Source organism: Phoca vitulina, unplaced genomic scaffold (assembly GCF_004348235.1).
Source record: "Phoca vitulina isolate PV1807 unplaced genomic scaffold, GSC_HSeal_1.0 scaffold78, whole genome shotgun sequence".
NCBI classification, from domain to species: domain Eukaryota; kingdom Metazoa; phylum Chordata; class Mammalia; order Carnivora; family Phocidae; genus Phoca; species Phoca vitulina.
The window spans coordinates 1823126-1839953 of NW_022589781.1; the positions used below are offsets into that span (position 1 = coordinate 1823126).

A 16828-nucleotide genomic window follows, 5' to 3' on the forward strand; every position below is an offset into this window, starting at 1 on the left:
CCGCCGCGCCCGCCGCGCCCGCCCGCCCCTGATAGGCCCTCGCCGGGGCCGCTGGGCGCGTAGTGCGGGCGCAACGGCGCGGCATGCCGGGAGTTGTAGTCCTCACTCGAACCACCCGGCCGCCGTAGTTCTGGTGCATGCTGGGAAGTGTAGTTCATGAGCACAACACCTGAGCAGGGGACGGGCTGAACGCTACCCTCAATCTGATTTCTTTCCAGAATTTATGACAAGAATTAGCGAGCAGGGGCGTCTGGGTGGCTTAGTTGTTAAGCGTCTGCCTTCGGCTCAGGTCATGATCCCAGGGTCCTGGGATTGAGCCCCGCATCGGGCTCCCTGCTCTGCGGGGGGGCCTGCTTCTCCCTCTCCCACTCCCCCTGCTCGTGTCATCTCTCTCGCTGTGTCTCTCTCTGTCAAATAAATAAATAAAATCTTAAAAAAAAAAAAAAGAATTAGTGAGCTAATTAATTACTGAGCGCTGGTAATCTGCTGGATACCTGGTACAACTTGTTATCATGTGCGATTTTTCTTTTGGATTCCGCGCAGGGTCCACAGGATCCCGGACTTGGCAATGCTAAGAGGTTTTTCTCCTGAAGCCCAAGTCGCGCCGAAATAATCCTTGGCTTACAGGTTGAGTCTTGCCTTTCCTGATCTCCGTTTCTCCAGAGGTTTCCCAGTCCCTTGCTTATTCTGTGACAGCAGCGATTCTCTCCACTCTAGACTTTAAGATTTTTGGAAGTGTTGTCATCTCATCCATTCATTCAACAGCTAGTTACTGACTCCAGCCCCGCTACCTGCCACGACCTGCCCTACACCCGAGATACAGGAATGTGCGAGGCAGACAAGGCAATAAGTAGCGACCAAATACAGGGAAAAGGTCATCTTAAAGGCACATTATATCAAAGTCATACATTCATTCACCCAATATTTTCTGAGCAGCTAGCATATGCCAGTTACTGCACCTTAGGGATACATGATGGGGAAAAGTCCCCGCAGTCCTGTAGCTCCCATTACAGTGGAGGAGACAGAGGACAACAAAATTGTATTAATGACAAGCAGTTTTAAGAAATCTGAAGAGGACAGAGGAGGGTAAACAGTTGCAGACTGAGCCATCAGAGAAAGCCAGGCTGAGGAACTGACGTTTAATTTGAAATCTGAACAATAGCTCCCTGATGATTTGCAGGCAGAGTGTTTGCACAGACCCGATTGCTCACAGACACTTGCAGTCTTGAAGAAGAGGAGAGAAAGCAGTGTGGCTGTACTAGGATGAAGAAGGGTGTGAGAGTTTTGAGAGGACATCAGAGGGGGCAGTGCAAGGTCACACACGTCTTGGGAACCCTGGCAAAGAGTTTAACTTCTAATGTGATGATAAACCACAGGACAGTTTTAAGTATAGAAGTACCTTGATGTGGGGGCCCCTGGGTGGCTTAGTCGGATAAGCCTTTGTCTTCGGCTCGGGTCATGATCCTGGGTCCTGGGATCCAGCGTCCTGTCAGGCTCCCTGCTCAGTGGGGAATCTGCTTCTCCTTCCCGCCCTGCTTGTTCTCTCTCTCATGTGCTCTCAGTCTCTCTCTCTCAAATATATAAGTAAAATCTTAAAAAAAAAAAAAAAAAAAAGTACCTTGTTCTGACATTCTAAAAATATCCTTCTGTTTGGTGCACTAAACGTATGAAAAGGGGACAAGTTTGCAAGGAGACCACTTAGGAGAGAAAAGAATGAATAGGGGAATTGGTATATTAGTATGAAGGCAAACCAACAGGATTTGCCTGACACAGCATAAGTTCATAGGATCATTAAAGGTCCATAGGTTAAAGCCAGACAGACAGGTAACAGATTATTTATAAACCAGCTATTACTACACTCTCTGCACCTTGTCCACACCTCTATCTGACCACTCACACACCACTCCTGGACATGCCCAGCCAGCCATGCCTTAGATTGCAATAAAAGTAACAGATTTTATTAGTGTTTGTGCCCCCAGGACCTTCCATCCTGTAAATAGCTGGAGTTTCAGAAATGTTTGCCAAATGAATGACTTATTTTGACTGTAAGGAGTCATTAAAATTATTCCAGATTTTCTTAACAACATAAACCTCATCTCCCATTCCTCTCAAGTTGGAGCAGAAAACACAGGCTATCCCATATTCGTTATCTGTTGCTTTATTCTGAGTTAATAAAAAAGGTGGTACCATCATCAAGGGTTAGAGTTACCAGTTCTAATTAAGATAGCCTTTGTCTCATCTTACTTGAAAACTCAAAACATGGTTGCAATGTCAAAACTATGGGGAAGGCAAAATTTTACAGAAGGATGTTGATCAAGATTAAAAAACAGTAAGTAGGATGTGTGTGTATATATGTGTGTGTGTGTGTGCATATGTGTGAAAGAGAGAGATCAACACTTTTGTTTTAAAATATAGGTTGTATTTTATTTTTTATTTATTTTATTTATTTATTTTTAAGATTTTATTGATTTATTTGATAGAGAGCACAAGCAGTGAGAGCAGCAGAGGGAGAGGGAGAAGCAGGCTCCCCGCTGAGTTGGGAGCCTGACATGGGGCTCGATCCCAGGACCCTGGGATCATGACCTGAGCCAAAGGCAGACGCTTAACGACTGAGCCACCCAGGCGCCCATAGGTTATATTTTAAAAGTCCAAATTGAACTGTTTCGGTTTCCAGTCTGGCTTGTAAGGAGAGCTTGGAGACTACCACTAGGTCCTAACAACAAATAAAAAGCCAAACACACTGAAAAATCAACAATTCTTAGATCACTCAAAGAAGTGAGGTCACTCCTCCAAACAGGGGAGACAGACAGACCAGTACAATCACAACTTACCAAGGCAGAAACCTCCGGGAACCAGTACTGGGGCAGGAAAACCTGAACAGTCACTGACAAGAAGTTGGAGGCTCAGTGTGGACCAGCCTGAATATAAGAACTCCAGAGGGCTGGGGCGCCTGAGTGGCTCAGCTGGTTAAGTGTCTGACTCTTAACTGCAGCTCAGGTCATGATTTCAGGGTTGTGAAATCGAGCCCCGTGTGGGGCTCTGCGCTGGGCCTGGAGCTTGCTTGGAATTCTCTCTCTGCCCCTCCCCCTCCCTCTCTAAAAAAACCCAAGAACAAAAACAATAAAGAAAAAGACTCCAGGGGGCCACACTACTGTTCATCTTACCTCCTCGAGTTCTCCAAGGTTTTCCTAGTGAAGATCAAAGAAAAACCCTCTTCCAACAGGGGAAGGCAAAAAAGTAGCCATTTGAAAATGCTAGAGTGGGACAGTGTTACTGGAAAGCAAACCTGGTTTAAGCATAAATGTATACTGCAAACTCTAGGGCAACCACTAAAAAAAAGTAAAAGAAGTGTAATTGATATGCTAAGAAAGAAGAGAAAAAGGAATCATATAAAATGCTCAATTAAAATCCCAAATGGCAGTGGGGCGCCTGAGTGGCTCAGTCAGTTAAACATGTGACTCTCAGTTTCGGCTCAGGTCACGATCTCAGGGTTGTGGGATCGAGCCTCCTGTCAGGCTGCGACAGCACAGAGTCTACTAAAGGTTCTTTCTCTCCTCTCCCTCTGCCCCCCCACCCAAGGTCCTATGCTCTAAATAAATAAATAAAATCTTTAAATTTCCTTTAAAGTAAAGCTTAATTAAAAATAAATAAATAAGGGCCGCCTGAGTGGCTAAGTTGGTTAAGCGGCTGCCTTGGGCTCAGGTCCTGATCCCAGAGTCCCGGGATTGAGCCCTGTGTCAGGCTCCCACAGGGAGCCTGCTTCTTCCTCTGCTCCTCACCTTGTTCACTCTCTCTCGCTCTCTCACACTTTCTCAAATAAATAAAATCTTAAAAATAAATAAATAAATAAATAAATAAATAAATAAATAAAATCCCGGAAGGCAGAAAAAGAGTACAAGACAAAAATAGGGACAAAGACCAAGGCAACAAATAGAAACCAGTATGATAGCTATGAATCCAGCTTTACTGATTATCACTTTTTTTTTAAGATTTTATTTATTTATTTGACAGAGAGACCGCCAGAGAGAGAACACAAGCAGGGTAAGTGGGAGAGAGAGAGAAGCAGGCTCTCCACCGAGCAGGGAGCCCGATGTGGGACTCGATCCCAGGACCCTGGGATCATGACCTGAGCCGAAGGCAGATGCTTAACGACTGAGCCACCCACGCGCCCCTTGATTATCACTTTAAACGTCAATGGTCTAAATATACAAATTGTAAGACAGGGATTATCCTAGTGGATCAGAAAACAAGACCCAACTATATGTTGTCTAGAAGAAACTCACTTTAAACATAAAGACACATATAAATCAAATGTAAAGGGACAGTTGCAGTGAGAGTAAAACTTTAATGTTCTCACCATCACAACAACAACAAAATGGATGTACTAACTAATCTTACTGTGGTGAACATTTTGCAATGTATATGCACATCAAATCACTTTGTACACCTCAAACTTACACAATGTTGTATGTCAATTATATCTCAATAAAGCTGGAGGGAAAAAAAAGTGAAGGGATGGAGAAAGATAGGCTACACTAACACTAATCAAAAGAAAGTGGGAGAAGTTATATTAATTTCAGACAAAGCAAACCTCAAAGCAAGAGAGATTACCAGGGATAAGAGGAGCACTGCATAATGATAAAAGGCCAATTCTCCAAGAAGACACAACAATCCTTAAAGTATATGCGCCTGGGGCGCCTGGGTGGCTCAGTCGGTCAAGCATCTGCCTTCGGCTCAGGTCATGATCCCGGGGTCCTGGGATCGAGCCCCGCATCGGGCTCCCTGCTCAGCGGGGATCCTGCTTCTCCCTCTACCTCTGCCTGCCACTCTACTTGTGCTCTCTATCTCTCTGTCAAATAAATAAATTTTAAAAAAATCTTAAAAAAAAAAAAAGCATATGCGCCTAACAGCAGGGTGTCAAAATATGTGAGGCAGAAAAGGACAGAACTAGCAAGAGAAATAAATGAGTCCACTATCATAGCTGCAGACTCCACGACTCTGACAGAAAAGGACAGACAGAGCAGCCAGAAAGTCTGTAAGGACATAGCTGAACTCAACAATGCCATCAATCAATTGGACATAATTCACATCTATGGAGGACTTCATCCAACAGGAGAATACACACTCTTCTCAAACTGAATGGTTTCCTCACTTGCTGGCTGACTTCCTTTGGCAGATTCCAGATAAAGGATGCATGGATATACATTTTTGAGACCTAGTATGTCTGAAATTAGCTTTGTTCTATTCCTACCTTGAGTGATAGTTTGAATTAGTACAGAATTATAGTGTTGGGGGCACCTGGGGGGCTAGTTGTTAAGAGTCTGCTTCGGTTCAGGTCATGGTCCCAGGGTCCTGGGATCGAGCCCCACATCGGGCTCCCTGCTCAGCGGGAAGTCTGCTTCTCCCTCTCCCACTCCCCCTGCTTGTGTTCCCTCTCTCGTTGTCTCTCTCTCTGTCAAATAAATAAATAAAATCTTTAACAACAACAAAAAAAGAATTATAGGTTGGAAATTATTTTCCAGAATAATTTTGACAGCATTGCTCCCTTGTCTTCTTGTTTGTATCGTGCACAAGTTGAAAATTTTGTGGCATTCTGAAATTCCTGATCCTATGGGTGTATTCTGTCTGTTCTCCCTGGAAAATTTAGGAACTTCCCTTTTCCCTGACATTCTGAAATGTCATGATAACATGTCTTTTTCACTGTGCTTCACTGGTTGATTATGAAAACACATGCCTTCCAGTTTTGATAAATTTTCAAGTGTTGCTTGATTATTTTTTTTTAAGATTTTGTTCATTTATTTGACACAGAGAGAGAGAGCACAAGCAGGGGAGCAGCAGAGGGAGAGGGTGAAGCATTCTCCCCGTGGAGCAGGAAACCTGATTTGGGACTCCATCCCAGGACCCTGGGATCATGACCTGAGCCAAAGGCAGATGCTTAACAGACTGAGCCACCCAGGCGCCCCTTGATTTTTATTTATTTATTTATTTATTTTGCTTCTGTTAGGTACATTCTTGCTTCATAAAACATCTTTTAGTCATACATTGGGACCTCCCAGATCCAGGATATTTCCTCTCCAATTTCATTCCTGTGTATCTTGTTTGTTTGTTTTTCACTTTCTGTGGGAATTCCTCAACTTTACCTGACAAACCTTCTGATGAAGCTTATTTACTGTCATCTCTTTAAGTTATAAGAGATCCTTTTTTCTTCTGTTCTTGTTTATAGTATACTCTTCTTATTTCAGTGATACAGTATTTTCTCATTTCTAAGAGGATATAAATTTTAGTATACTCGACATATTCTGCTCTGTGCATTCTCTATTTCCTCTAATTTCTCTTTTTCCATTACTTTGTTTTGGTCTATACTTCATGTTGGAGATTAACTTTAATCCTTGACAGTCTGTTCATATGTTACATTTAAAAATGCAAAAGAAAAGGTGGTTGAGAGCTCAGTGTAGATGGGCAGGTCTGGTTGATTAGTAAGTTTCACTGTGTGTTGATCAGTGGTAACCAAGTTGGTCAGTGGTTGACCCTCACCTCCTCAAATGTGATCTGTTCCCTAGGGCCCTTTAATTAGTCCAGAAAAGAATCCAAGCTCTTGCCTGGAAGAGTATAAGCCAAACTAGTCATATTTCTGAGAGAGATGAATGGGGAAATGGAGCTGGGGTTTCATGTCTGAAGACATTCACTTAATCTTCCTGTTTTCAGTTGTACATCCTTTCTGTTCTCTGCTGTCTAGTTTGTATAATAAGGGAGGAAAAAATACATATGGACTAGAAAGGAGGAAATCAATTCTGTCTATGTAGATTGTCTTTTTAAGAAGGTTGGAGGACACGAAGTCAATACAGAAAAAATCAGTTATATTTTTATATTACCAATTAACAGAAATCAAAATGTTAAAACAGTACTACTTACAATATCACCAAAATAGCATGAAATATTTAGGGATAAATCTAATAAAATATCTCCAGGTCCTGTATGTGATTAAAACATTGATGAAATAAATAAAGGAAGACCTAAATAGATATACCATGTTCATGGATTAGAAGACTCAATGTTGTTAAAATGTTAATTCTTCCAAAACTGATCTACAGGTTCAATGTAAGCCCAATCAAAATCATAGTAGGATTTTAATACTAATATAAAGCATATTCTAAAATTTATATGGAAAGGCAAAGGACTTATAATAGCCAAGACAATTTTGGAAAAAAAGCCAAACACCCAACTTGAAGCACTCCACTGATTTCAACAGAAGAAACCGAATAGGATTTAAGGAGTTAGAATGAAAAATTCACTACAGGATGTCAACATTATATTTGAGCAGGCAGAAAAATAATCAGCAAACTTGAAGATAGACTAATTGAAATTACATAGTCTAAGAAGAAGAAAGAGAAAATAAAGAACTGTGGTCAGGGGGCACCTGGGTGGCTCAGTCATTAACCGTCTGCCTTTGGCTCAGGTCATGATCCCAGGGTCCTGGGATCGAGCCCTGCATCGGGCTCCCTGCTCTGCGGGAAGCCTGCTTCTCCCTCTCCCACTCCCCCTGCTTGTATTCCCCCTCTCACTATGTCTCTCTCTGTCAAATAAATAAATAAAACCTTAAAAAAAAAAAAAAGAACTATGGTCAGACCCTATGAAACCTGCAGGACACTATCAAATACCAACATATGTGTAATGGAAGTGCCAGAAAAGGAAAGAGAGAAAGGAACAGGAAGAATATTTCAAAAAATAATGACCAATATGTACATGCATCTACACATCCAACAAGCTCAATTAATCCTAACTAGAATAAACTCAAAGAAATCCACACTAAGACACAATCTAATCAAATTATTTAAAGTCAAAGATGCAATTCTGAAAGCAACAAGAGAGAAGTGACTACTCATGCATCTCAATAAGATTAAAGTCAGAATCTCAATAAGATTAAGCTGATTTCTTACCAGAAACCCTGGAGACGAGAAGATACTGGGATAACAGAGTCAAAGTGCTGAAAGAAGAAAACAAAACAAATACAAAAAAAAATTTGAAACCAAGAATTCTATATCCAGAAAATTGTCCTTAAAAGTAAAGAAAAATGCAAAACTCCCATAAGAAAGCATACAGGAAAGTTTCATGATGTTGGATTTGACAATGATTTCTTGCATATGACACCAAAAGCACAGACGACAAAAGCAAAAATGGATGGAGCTACATCAAACTTAGAAACTCCTGTGCATCAATAAAACAGCTGACAGAGCGAAAAAAGGCAACCTATGGAATGGGAGAATCTCTGGAATCATACACCCGATACAGGGTTAACAATAATACATAAAGAATTCCTACAACTCGGGGCGCCTGGGTGGCTCAGTTGTTAAGCCTCTGCCTTCAGCTCAGGTCATGATCCCAGGGTCCTGGGATCGAGCCCCGCATTGGGCTCCCTGCTCCACGGGAAGCCTGCTTCTCCCTCTCCCGCTCCCCCTGCTTGTGTTCCCTCTCTCGCTGTGTCTCTCTGTCAAATAAATAAAATCTTAAAAAAAAAAAAAAAGAATTCCTACAACTCAACAACAAAAACAAAAGTACCCAATTACAAAATTGGCAAGGATTTGAACAGGTATTTTTCCAAAGAAGACATACAAATAGCCAACAAGCAGATAAAAGTATGCTCCACACCATGAATTATCAAACCAAGGCAAATCAAAACCGTAATGAGATATCACCTCCTACCCATTAGGTTGGTCACTATCAAAACAACAACAACAAAAAACAAACAAATGCAGAAAATTAGAAGTGTTGGCGATGATGTGGAGAAACTGGAACCCCCATGCACTGTTGGTGGGAATGCAAAATGGTGCGGCCACTATGAAAAGCAGTATGGAGTTCCTTAAAAACAAGTAAAAGTAGAATTACCATATGACCCAGCAATCCCACTTCTGGGTATCTCTTCAAAAGAATTGAAAGCAAGATCTCAAAGAGATATTTGCACACCCCTGTTCATTGCAGTATTGTTCAAGATAGCAGGGAGGTGGAAGCCGCCCACATGTCCACTGATGGATGAATGGACTTCAAAAATGTGGTATATGAATAAAGTGGAATACTTTTGGCCTTTAAAAAGAAGGAAACCCTGTCACATACCATAGCATGGATGAACCTTGAGGACATTATACTAAATTGAAATAAGCCAGCCACAAAAAGGTAAATACTACATGATTCCACTGATACAAAGTATCTATAGTAGTCAAGTGTGTAGAAACAGAAAGTGGAAGGGTGGTTTCCAGGGGCAAATAGGGGCTTTTTGTTCAGGCAAATCCCTAGAGACAGACAGAAGCTTCGAGGTTCCCAGGGCCTGGCGGAAGGCAAGGGTTGGGTGGCCTGGGCTTTCTTCTTGGGCTGAGAAAAATGTTTTCGAACTACATGGTGGTGATGCTCGCACAGCACCGCAAACATATGGCGCGCCACTGAATTTCATACTGTAAGATGGTGAGTATTGTGTTATGTAAAATTTACCTCGATTTTAAAAATACACTTAACATGAGTACATTTTATTACACATAAATGACACCTTAAAAAAATAGAGTTTTTTTAAGATTTTATTTATTCATTTGAGAGAGAGAGAGAGCACGAGAAGTGGGGAGGCAGAGGGAGAAGCAGAACCCTGCTGAACAGGGAGCCCGATGCGGGGCTCAATCTGAGGACCCTGGGATAATGACCTGAGCCCAAGGCAGACATTTCAGCGACAGAGCCACCCGTGCGCCCCCTCAATAGAGATTTTAAAGAAAGAGTGATGTGCTGAGTTCTCATTCAGGAATCACTGGGCTCTTCTTGGCCATTTGCTCTTTCCCATTAACCTTAGACTCAGCCTTTAAAATTCCTCCAAATAACCTACAATCGCTCAAATTAATGTTGGTTGTGAATGACAGAAACCTCAAATGATGGTGATTTAAATGAGAACGAAGTTTATTTTTTCTCTCTGTTCCTTGAACAGGTCAAAGGCTTCAGGGCCTTTGCACACTCTCCCTATCTTCGGAAACTCTCTTCCGACACAACTAGTCCCTGCTGATCTCAAGGTTCCTAAATGTAACCTTCTCAGAAAGTCTTCCCCTGGCCACTCGGACGGACGGAGGCAGGCTCGCTCTGTTATTCCATACCACAGGACCCTGATTATTTTCTTCACCAAACACCTTCTTATGAAAGGGACTACTCCAAGAGCTGGGAAATCCTTGCTATTTCTCATTATTCTAATTATAGCTTTATTGTTTTGCCAGCCTATGGTGGCCCCCTCACCAGAGCATTAAGCTCCAGATCCGAATCTGTCTGATTGTCACTCTCTCAAGTAGCACAGACCTGGCACAGAGTAGACAACAAACATTTGTGGATTTGATGCATAAAATGCCAGCCCAAAATCTTATTTTCATTCTATTTAAAATTAGGGACATGAATGAGGCAATCATCTCAAAGGAGGACCAACCTTATTAGTGAACAGAATTATTAGCCTTTACCAGATAAAATAACTCAAAGTTTTTTTCCCCCGAACCTCAGAAAACAAGGACACAGACTCAGTCTCTAGCTTCCAGCAAGCAGGCAACCTCCCTTGTGAACCTGGGTAAGAAATCTCTGCTATGCACACTCTCTCGCCTTTTCTCCATGTCCCTATTATACAGAGGGGGTGACCATATCATTTATTGTCCAGACGGGACCCTTCTGGGAGATCAAGGTGAGAAACCAAATATACAAATGAACAACAGCCTGACCCTATATAGAAACAGAGCTGTGACTTACACTCGGCAGCATCCGTCCCAGGAAGAAAGCCCTCATCTAGAAGTCCTCAGGCTCGTAGGACGTCAGACCATTACTGCAGCAAACGATCCAGGAGGCCAACAGTAAATCCTGTAACAACTGGCCCCAGATGGCCAGGACTCCATTAATAACTGACAGCTTCCCTGGTTTTTGTCCCCACTTCCCATTTCAGGACCAGCCCGAGAAAGCCAAATGCACTGCCCTGACAGTTACATAGGATGCCCTGCTTCTAGTTAGCCGTCCTGCAGCTTCCCCAGGCCAACAGCCTCCAGCCGGGGACCCCCCGGAAGCCGCCCCTGTTCCAGCCACAAAGCTTGGCCGCTCCTCTGTCTGCCTTCGAGCCTCTGCCAGAACGTGGTGGAGGCGGCCGCCTTGCTGCTGTGAGCTCTGGACAGTCTTTGCCTGTTCTCATTTGAGTGATTTTCATTTATTTCCACAAATTACTGCACTGTTAATAACTATGCTGCATCAAGAGGCAAAAATCGGGACTGAGTCAGGACTAGATCACCCAAATTATAAAGCACCATCCGCCAAGAGGCTGTTTGTTAGTGAGCTAAAGTCAGGGAGGGCGAAGGTGTGAACAGACGGTGGAATGTACCACTACCGCTAGGTGGGGTTGCATCATTACAGACCAGAGGACGTTTCCATCATTGCAGGAAGCTCTTGACCTACATGTGCACTCAGGGTACTAGTCAGTCATCTTTTTGGTTTGGATGTATGGTACACCGGAATTGTTGGAAATTTGTCTTCAGGGCAGTAACTGCTAAAAGTAATTCCAGCAGAAAGTGTTCAAACATACCATTATTGATACCTAGTATTAACTTACTTTTAATTATTGCCTGCAGTCCCTGAGGCAGTAAAGAGGTTAAAAACATGGTGCTCGCCCTTGAGAAGCTGCCGTTCTGGAAAGTACTTCAGGTTGGTATGGGTTACATAATTTGCAAATTTTGCCCAGTGCAAAATTAAAATAAGGGGCCACTTGTTTAAAAAGTATTAAGAATTTCAAGGTGGAAACACTATGTGGCAAGAAAAGAAAAAAAAAAGAAAGAAATCCTTTTGATTCAGAACAATGAGGAATACTATATTTATTAAAAGTAATACCTTTCTTTGACAGCCATACAAAAATTTTTAAAAAGAACAAGTTTAAGATTCTATAGTGTCAGGGTGTTAAATTTCTTTTCTTTTTTTTTTTTTTAAGATTTCATTTATTTATTTGACAGAGAGAGACACAGTGGGAGAGGGAACACAAGCAGGGGGAGTGGGAGAAGCAGGCCCCCCCCGCGGAGCAGGGAGCCTGATGCGGGGCTCAATCTCAGGACCCTGGGATCATGACCTGAGCCGAAGGCAGAGGCTTAACGACTGAGCCACCCAGGCACCCCAGGGGGTTAAATTTCTTAATAAAATTAGAGTTGGCAAGAATATGGTCAATAAAAATAACTAATGAAGGGGGTGCACTTCATACCACACATTTAAAATGTTCAGTGCTTTCCTTTTTTTTTTTTAAGATTTTATTTATTTATTTGACAGAGAGAGACACAGTGAGAGAGGGAACACAAGCAGGGGGAGTGGAAGAGGGAGAAGCAGGCTTCCCACCGAGCAGGGAGCCCGATGCAGGGCTCGATCCCAGGACCCCGGGATCATGACCTGAGTGAAAGGCAGACACTTAATGACTGAGCCACCCAGGTGCCCCTGTTCAGTGCTTTTCATGGTGAAACACTTGTGCATACTATTACATTAAGCAAAATATTTATTTTTTAAATTTTTAAAAAAAGATTTTGTTTATTAATTTGAGAGAGAGAGCACGAGAGGGGGAGGGTCAGAGGGAGAAGGCGGCTCCTCACTGAGCAGGGAGCCTGACACGACACGGGACTCCATCTGGAACTCTAGGATCATGACCTGAGCCGAAGGCAGTTGCCCAACCAACTGAACCACCCAGGCGCCCCAAGCAAAGTATGTTTTAAAAAAATACATTTGTAACCCATAATACAGATAAACCATAGGGAGAAGCAAGGACTGGTTTGTATGGGTGCTGTATACTTTCTTCTCCTTGGGGTTCATAAGTGAGGCCCCCTTTCTGGCCCTCTCAACGCGCTCTCACTTGTCACCAGAGATTCTTAGAGTGGACACATGGCTTTGATGATCTCAGGGCAAAGACATTGATGATCCCCGTTAGCCTAAACTTGGAAAAAAAAAAAAGAAAGAAAGAAAAAGAATGTCAAGGTGGCAACAGCAGACCCTTAAACCAGTGTGGGGATCTTCTAAGCACTAAGGCCTTTGTGAAGGCACAGGTCACACACCCATGAAGCCAACCCTAAATGTAGATAGTGTTCCGTGACAAATTACATACTAAGTGTGCTGTTTCATATATATTGTGATGCTGCTGGGCCTGTCAGCCCCTTTTTATTCCGTGCGGTACATTTGGCATGCTCACGATTAAATTACATTTAAGCAGTTATTAGGCATTGACTCTATTTGTGCTAATTACTGTAGGAAATCTTTGCTAAAGTTTAATATAATCAAGTACATAAATACTTAAATAAAAAAAAGATGGTATAAAAAGGTACAATTGTAATTCTTTTGCTCTTCCCCACAAGACTCAGGACAGGGCAGGGTCTGAAACAGGTATGCACTCAATAAATCTGTGTTGAATATTCGTTCAATGGGTGGAGATTTTAACAAAGGGAAATATCGGGAAAGGCCAAACGGGAGAGAAGCCACAGACTGGCCAGGAAGGGCATTGTAGACAAGAGGAAATGTCAGTGAAAGCCAAGTGCTATGTTTCAGTACTACCTTCTGGTAGAGCTGGACGCTTCCTGGAAGCAGGAATCTTGTTTCTTCCCGGCGGAACCAGTGTCCGCAACATAGCAGCCCTTCAGGACTGACCCAATACATGCAGTGAAGAAGTAGGAGAGGAAGCTGGAGCCAAGTTAACCCAAGTTTTGAATATCACAGTGAGAATCTATATTCAGTGCACGGATAAGAACCATTGGAAAGGGCAGTGATGTGACCTGAACTCTGAGGGAAAAACAAGCCTGTGGTATCCTTGATGTGGTTTTGGAATATAGGTGAGCTTTGGCGAGGTGAAGTCCAGAGCCAAGGGCCAAGAATGAATTCTTGAGACTTCTTGGGTGTAAAAAGGTGATTTTTTTTTTTAAGATTTTATTTATTTATTTGACAGAGATAGAGAGCATAAGTAGGCAGAGCGGCAGGCAGAGGGAGAGGGAGAAGCAGGCTCTCTGCTGAGCAGGGAGCTGGATGTGGGGCTCGATTTCAGGACCCTGGGATCATGACCTGAGCTGAAGGCAGCCACTTAACCGGCTGAGCCACCCAGGTGCCCCTAAAAAGGTGATTTTATTAAAGCACGGGGACAGGACCCGTGGGCAGAAAGAGCTGCTGCCCCAGGGTTGTAAGGGGTGGCTGATTTTTTACTTGGGAGTTGGGGGAGGTAAGTAAGAAAAAGGGAGGTTTCAAAAGGATTTTCATATGTTAAAGACTCACAGGATACCGGAGGCCTTGCCATTGTCAAGTTAAGGTTGTTTTTTCCTCTGGCAAGGCATTAACAAGAAGACAGTTGGGAGTTTCCTGGAGGAATGTCACACTTGTCCCACCCTGGGGGAGGAGGAGTTTTCAGGGTGTCGGCTTGCGCTTTGTGCTCAGCCAGCCTTCTGCTCCCTCATCATCCTGAGTAAGACGGTTATGTGCTAACATCTCACAGCTTCTAAATCCACCTTCTCCGCCCCCCCAACCTTAATAAACACCGTTGTCATAAGCCAAATAAAACCTCAAATGGGAATTTTGAAAACGCGAGGAACCAAGAAGGTACACAGAAACGGAAGCCCGCAACTCTGGGTGTGTGTTAACGTTAACTGTCCCTTTGTGTCTTCTCAACTGCATAATAAAACCTCACTTGCAAATACGGACGTTTACCAAAATCCTGGGCAGCTTCTAGGTCTAGCTGTAATCCTGCCCTGGACGTGCTCGACAAACGAGCGGCGGAAAATCGCGCAAGATGACCAGCTTTCCCAACGCGGCAGACGCCGGGGTCACCTGCGCGCACCTGCCGGCCGAGCCCGGCGCCCAGGTGGGGCCTCCCTGCCGAGCTGGGTGGCGCCGAGTTTTTCCCCGACTTTATCGTCCCAGGCGTCTCTAGGTTGGGGGTTCGTTAAGATTCGGACGAGACTAGTGCTGCATGGAGCACGGTGTGGGTGGAACCCGACCCAGGAACCCAGGCGGAGCGGCGCCCCCGGGAAGGTCCTCGCAACCAGCCGGCGCGCGCACGCGTGTCCGCACAGCGAGGAACAATAAAGTTGAGCGTGTTCAAAAGGGGTCCTTGTCATCCAGGGCCCGCTGGACAAGCCTGCAAAGTAAGACTCCCAGGAAGTCCCTGGTGCTGGCACGTGTCGTTGTTCTCGGGGGCGTTTTCCTCACTCGCGGTGGGACAGGGCCGGGGCACGGCGCGGACCGCGGGCGGGCGGGCGCAGGCGGGGCGGCCGGCCCGGCGATCGCCGCGGGCAGCCCTGCGAGGACCCCGGCCCCCGTGGAGCCAGCGGCGAGGCTGCGGCCGACCTGACGCGCGGGATGAAGCCCAGACCCGCGGGCTTCGTGGACAACAGGCTGAAGCAGCGAGTCGTGCAGGTGGATATTGTACGCGGCCCTTTCTCGGCGGCTCCCAGGCCCGCGTGGACTAGCCGCCCGCCGCGGCCCGGGTCCTGGGCGGTGCGCGGGCCGCCCTTCTGCCGTGGCGGGGCTGCCCGGAGCCGGGGTCCAGGCAGGTGCAGCGCCTGAGGAGGTGGGACAGGGGCGGTGCGGCCCCGGAGGAGCCGGGAGGGGGGCGGGTGCGGCCTGAGAAGAGCTGGGGCCCGGGCGGGTGCGGCCCCGGAGGAGCCGGGAGAGGGGCGGGAGCTTGGCGTGGATCTGACCTCGTAATAGGCTTTTTGCCCGAGGATTTTTCATTTTTATACCCATCTGTAGAAAGCAGTGTGTGGTACATGTCTTGCAGTGGCCCAGTCTGCAAGCAGTCTTAGGAGGAAGAAGAGATTTCTCTTCGCTGCACTCTGGGAGCTATATTTTCTCTTTTTCTTTTACTTTGCCAGTGCTGTAGTCTCCTTTTCGGATGGGTCTCTTCCTGCCAAACCCTAAGGAAGTGCTGGAAGTGCCCTGAACTCCTGTGCTGTTTCTCCATCCTCATACTCCTCTTACCTGCTTCCTAGGTGATCTCGTCCAGTGTAAAGCCTTTAAACGCTATCTATATGCTATCTATACAGTCACTAAAGTTACTGTAAATATAAAATTCAATATATATTTGTGACTATATAAACATAAATTCAGTGAAAGTATATATTCACTTAGGGGCGCCTGGGTGGCTCGGTTGGTTGGGCGGCTGCCTTCGGCTCAGGTCATGATCCCGGAGTCCCTGGACCGAGTCCCGCATTGGGCTCCCTGCTTGGCGGGGAGTCTGCTTCGCCCTCTGACCCTCCCCCCCTCATGTGCTCTCTCTCATTCTCTCTGTCTCAAATGAATAAATAAAATCTTAAAAAAAAAAAAAAAGAAAATATATATTCACTTTATTTTTTATTTTTATTTTTTTAAGACTGTATTTGAGAAAGAGAGCATGAGTTGGGGGGGCAGAGGGAGAGGGACAAGCAGAGTCTCCACTGAGCAGGACCCTGGGATCATGACCTGAGCCAAAGGCAGACGCTTAACCAACTGAGCAGACACTTAACCATCTGAGCCACTCAGGTGTCCCTGTATATCCACGTTAAATACTGCCTATATATTCCAAGACTCAATGTGTCCAGTGTGGATTTCATCTTGAATATCCAGCTGCCTACTTGACATTTCCTCTTGGGTATCTGATGGGTATCTCCCACAACATGTCCACACTGAATATTTTGATACTCTCCTCCAAACCTGTCCTTTCTCGGTGTTCTTTGTTTCGTTAAATGACACTACCATCCATCCAGTTGTCAGAGCCAAAAACCTTAACAACCATTACTACTCCTTTGTTTCGCTTTCCGTAACCAATTAATCAGCAGTTTATCTGGCTTTACCGTCAAAA

The 16828-nt window shown here is 44.7% G+C and overlaps 1 protein-coding gene across 6 annotated transcripts in view; it reads left to right on the top strand.

Moving 5' to 3' along the window:
• The first annotated feature begins 15296 nt into the window (after nt 1–15296).
• Nucleotides 15297–16828, top strand: part of NVL (nuclear VCP like) — a 93664-nt gene continuing 92132 nt past the window's right edge. For 3 of the 6 annotated variants that reach the window (XM_032393912.1, XM_032393913.1, XM_032393914.1), the window contains exon 1: nt 15297–15405. In XM_032393912.1, the coding sequence (XP_032249803.1) occupies nt 15349–15405 (57 nt within the window). In that variant the 5' untranslated portion in view covers nt 15297–15348. The other 3 variants (XM_032393915.1, XM_032393917.1, XM_032393916.1) reach the window with 3 other exon arrangements.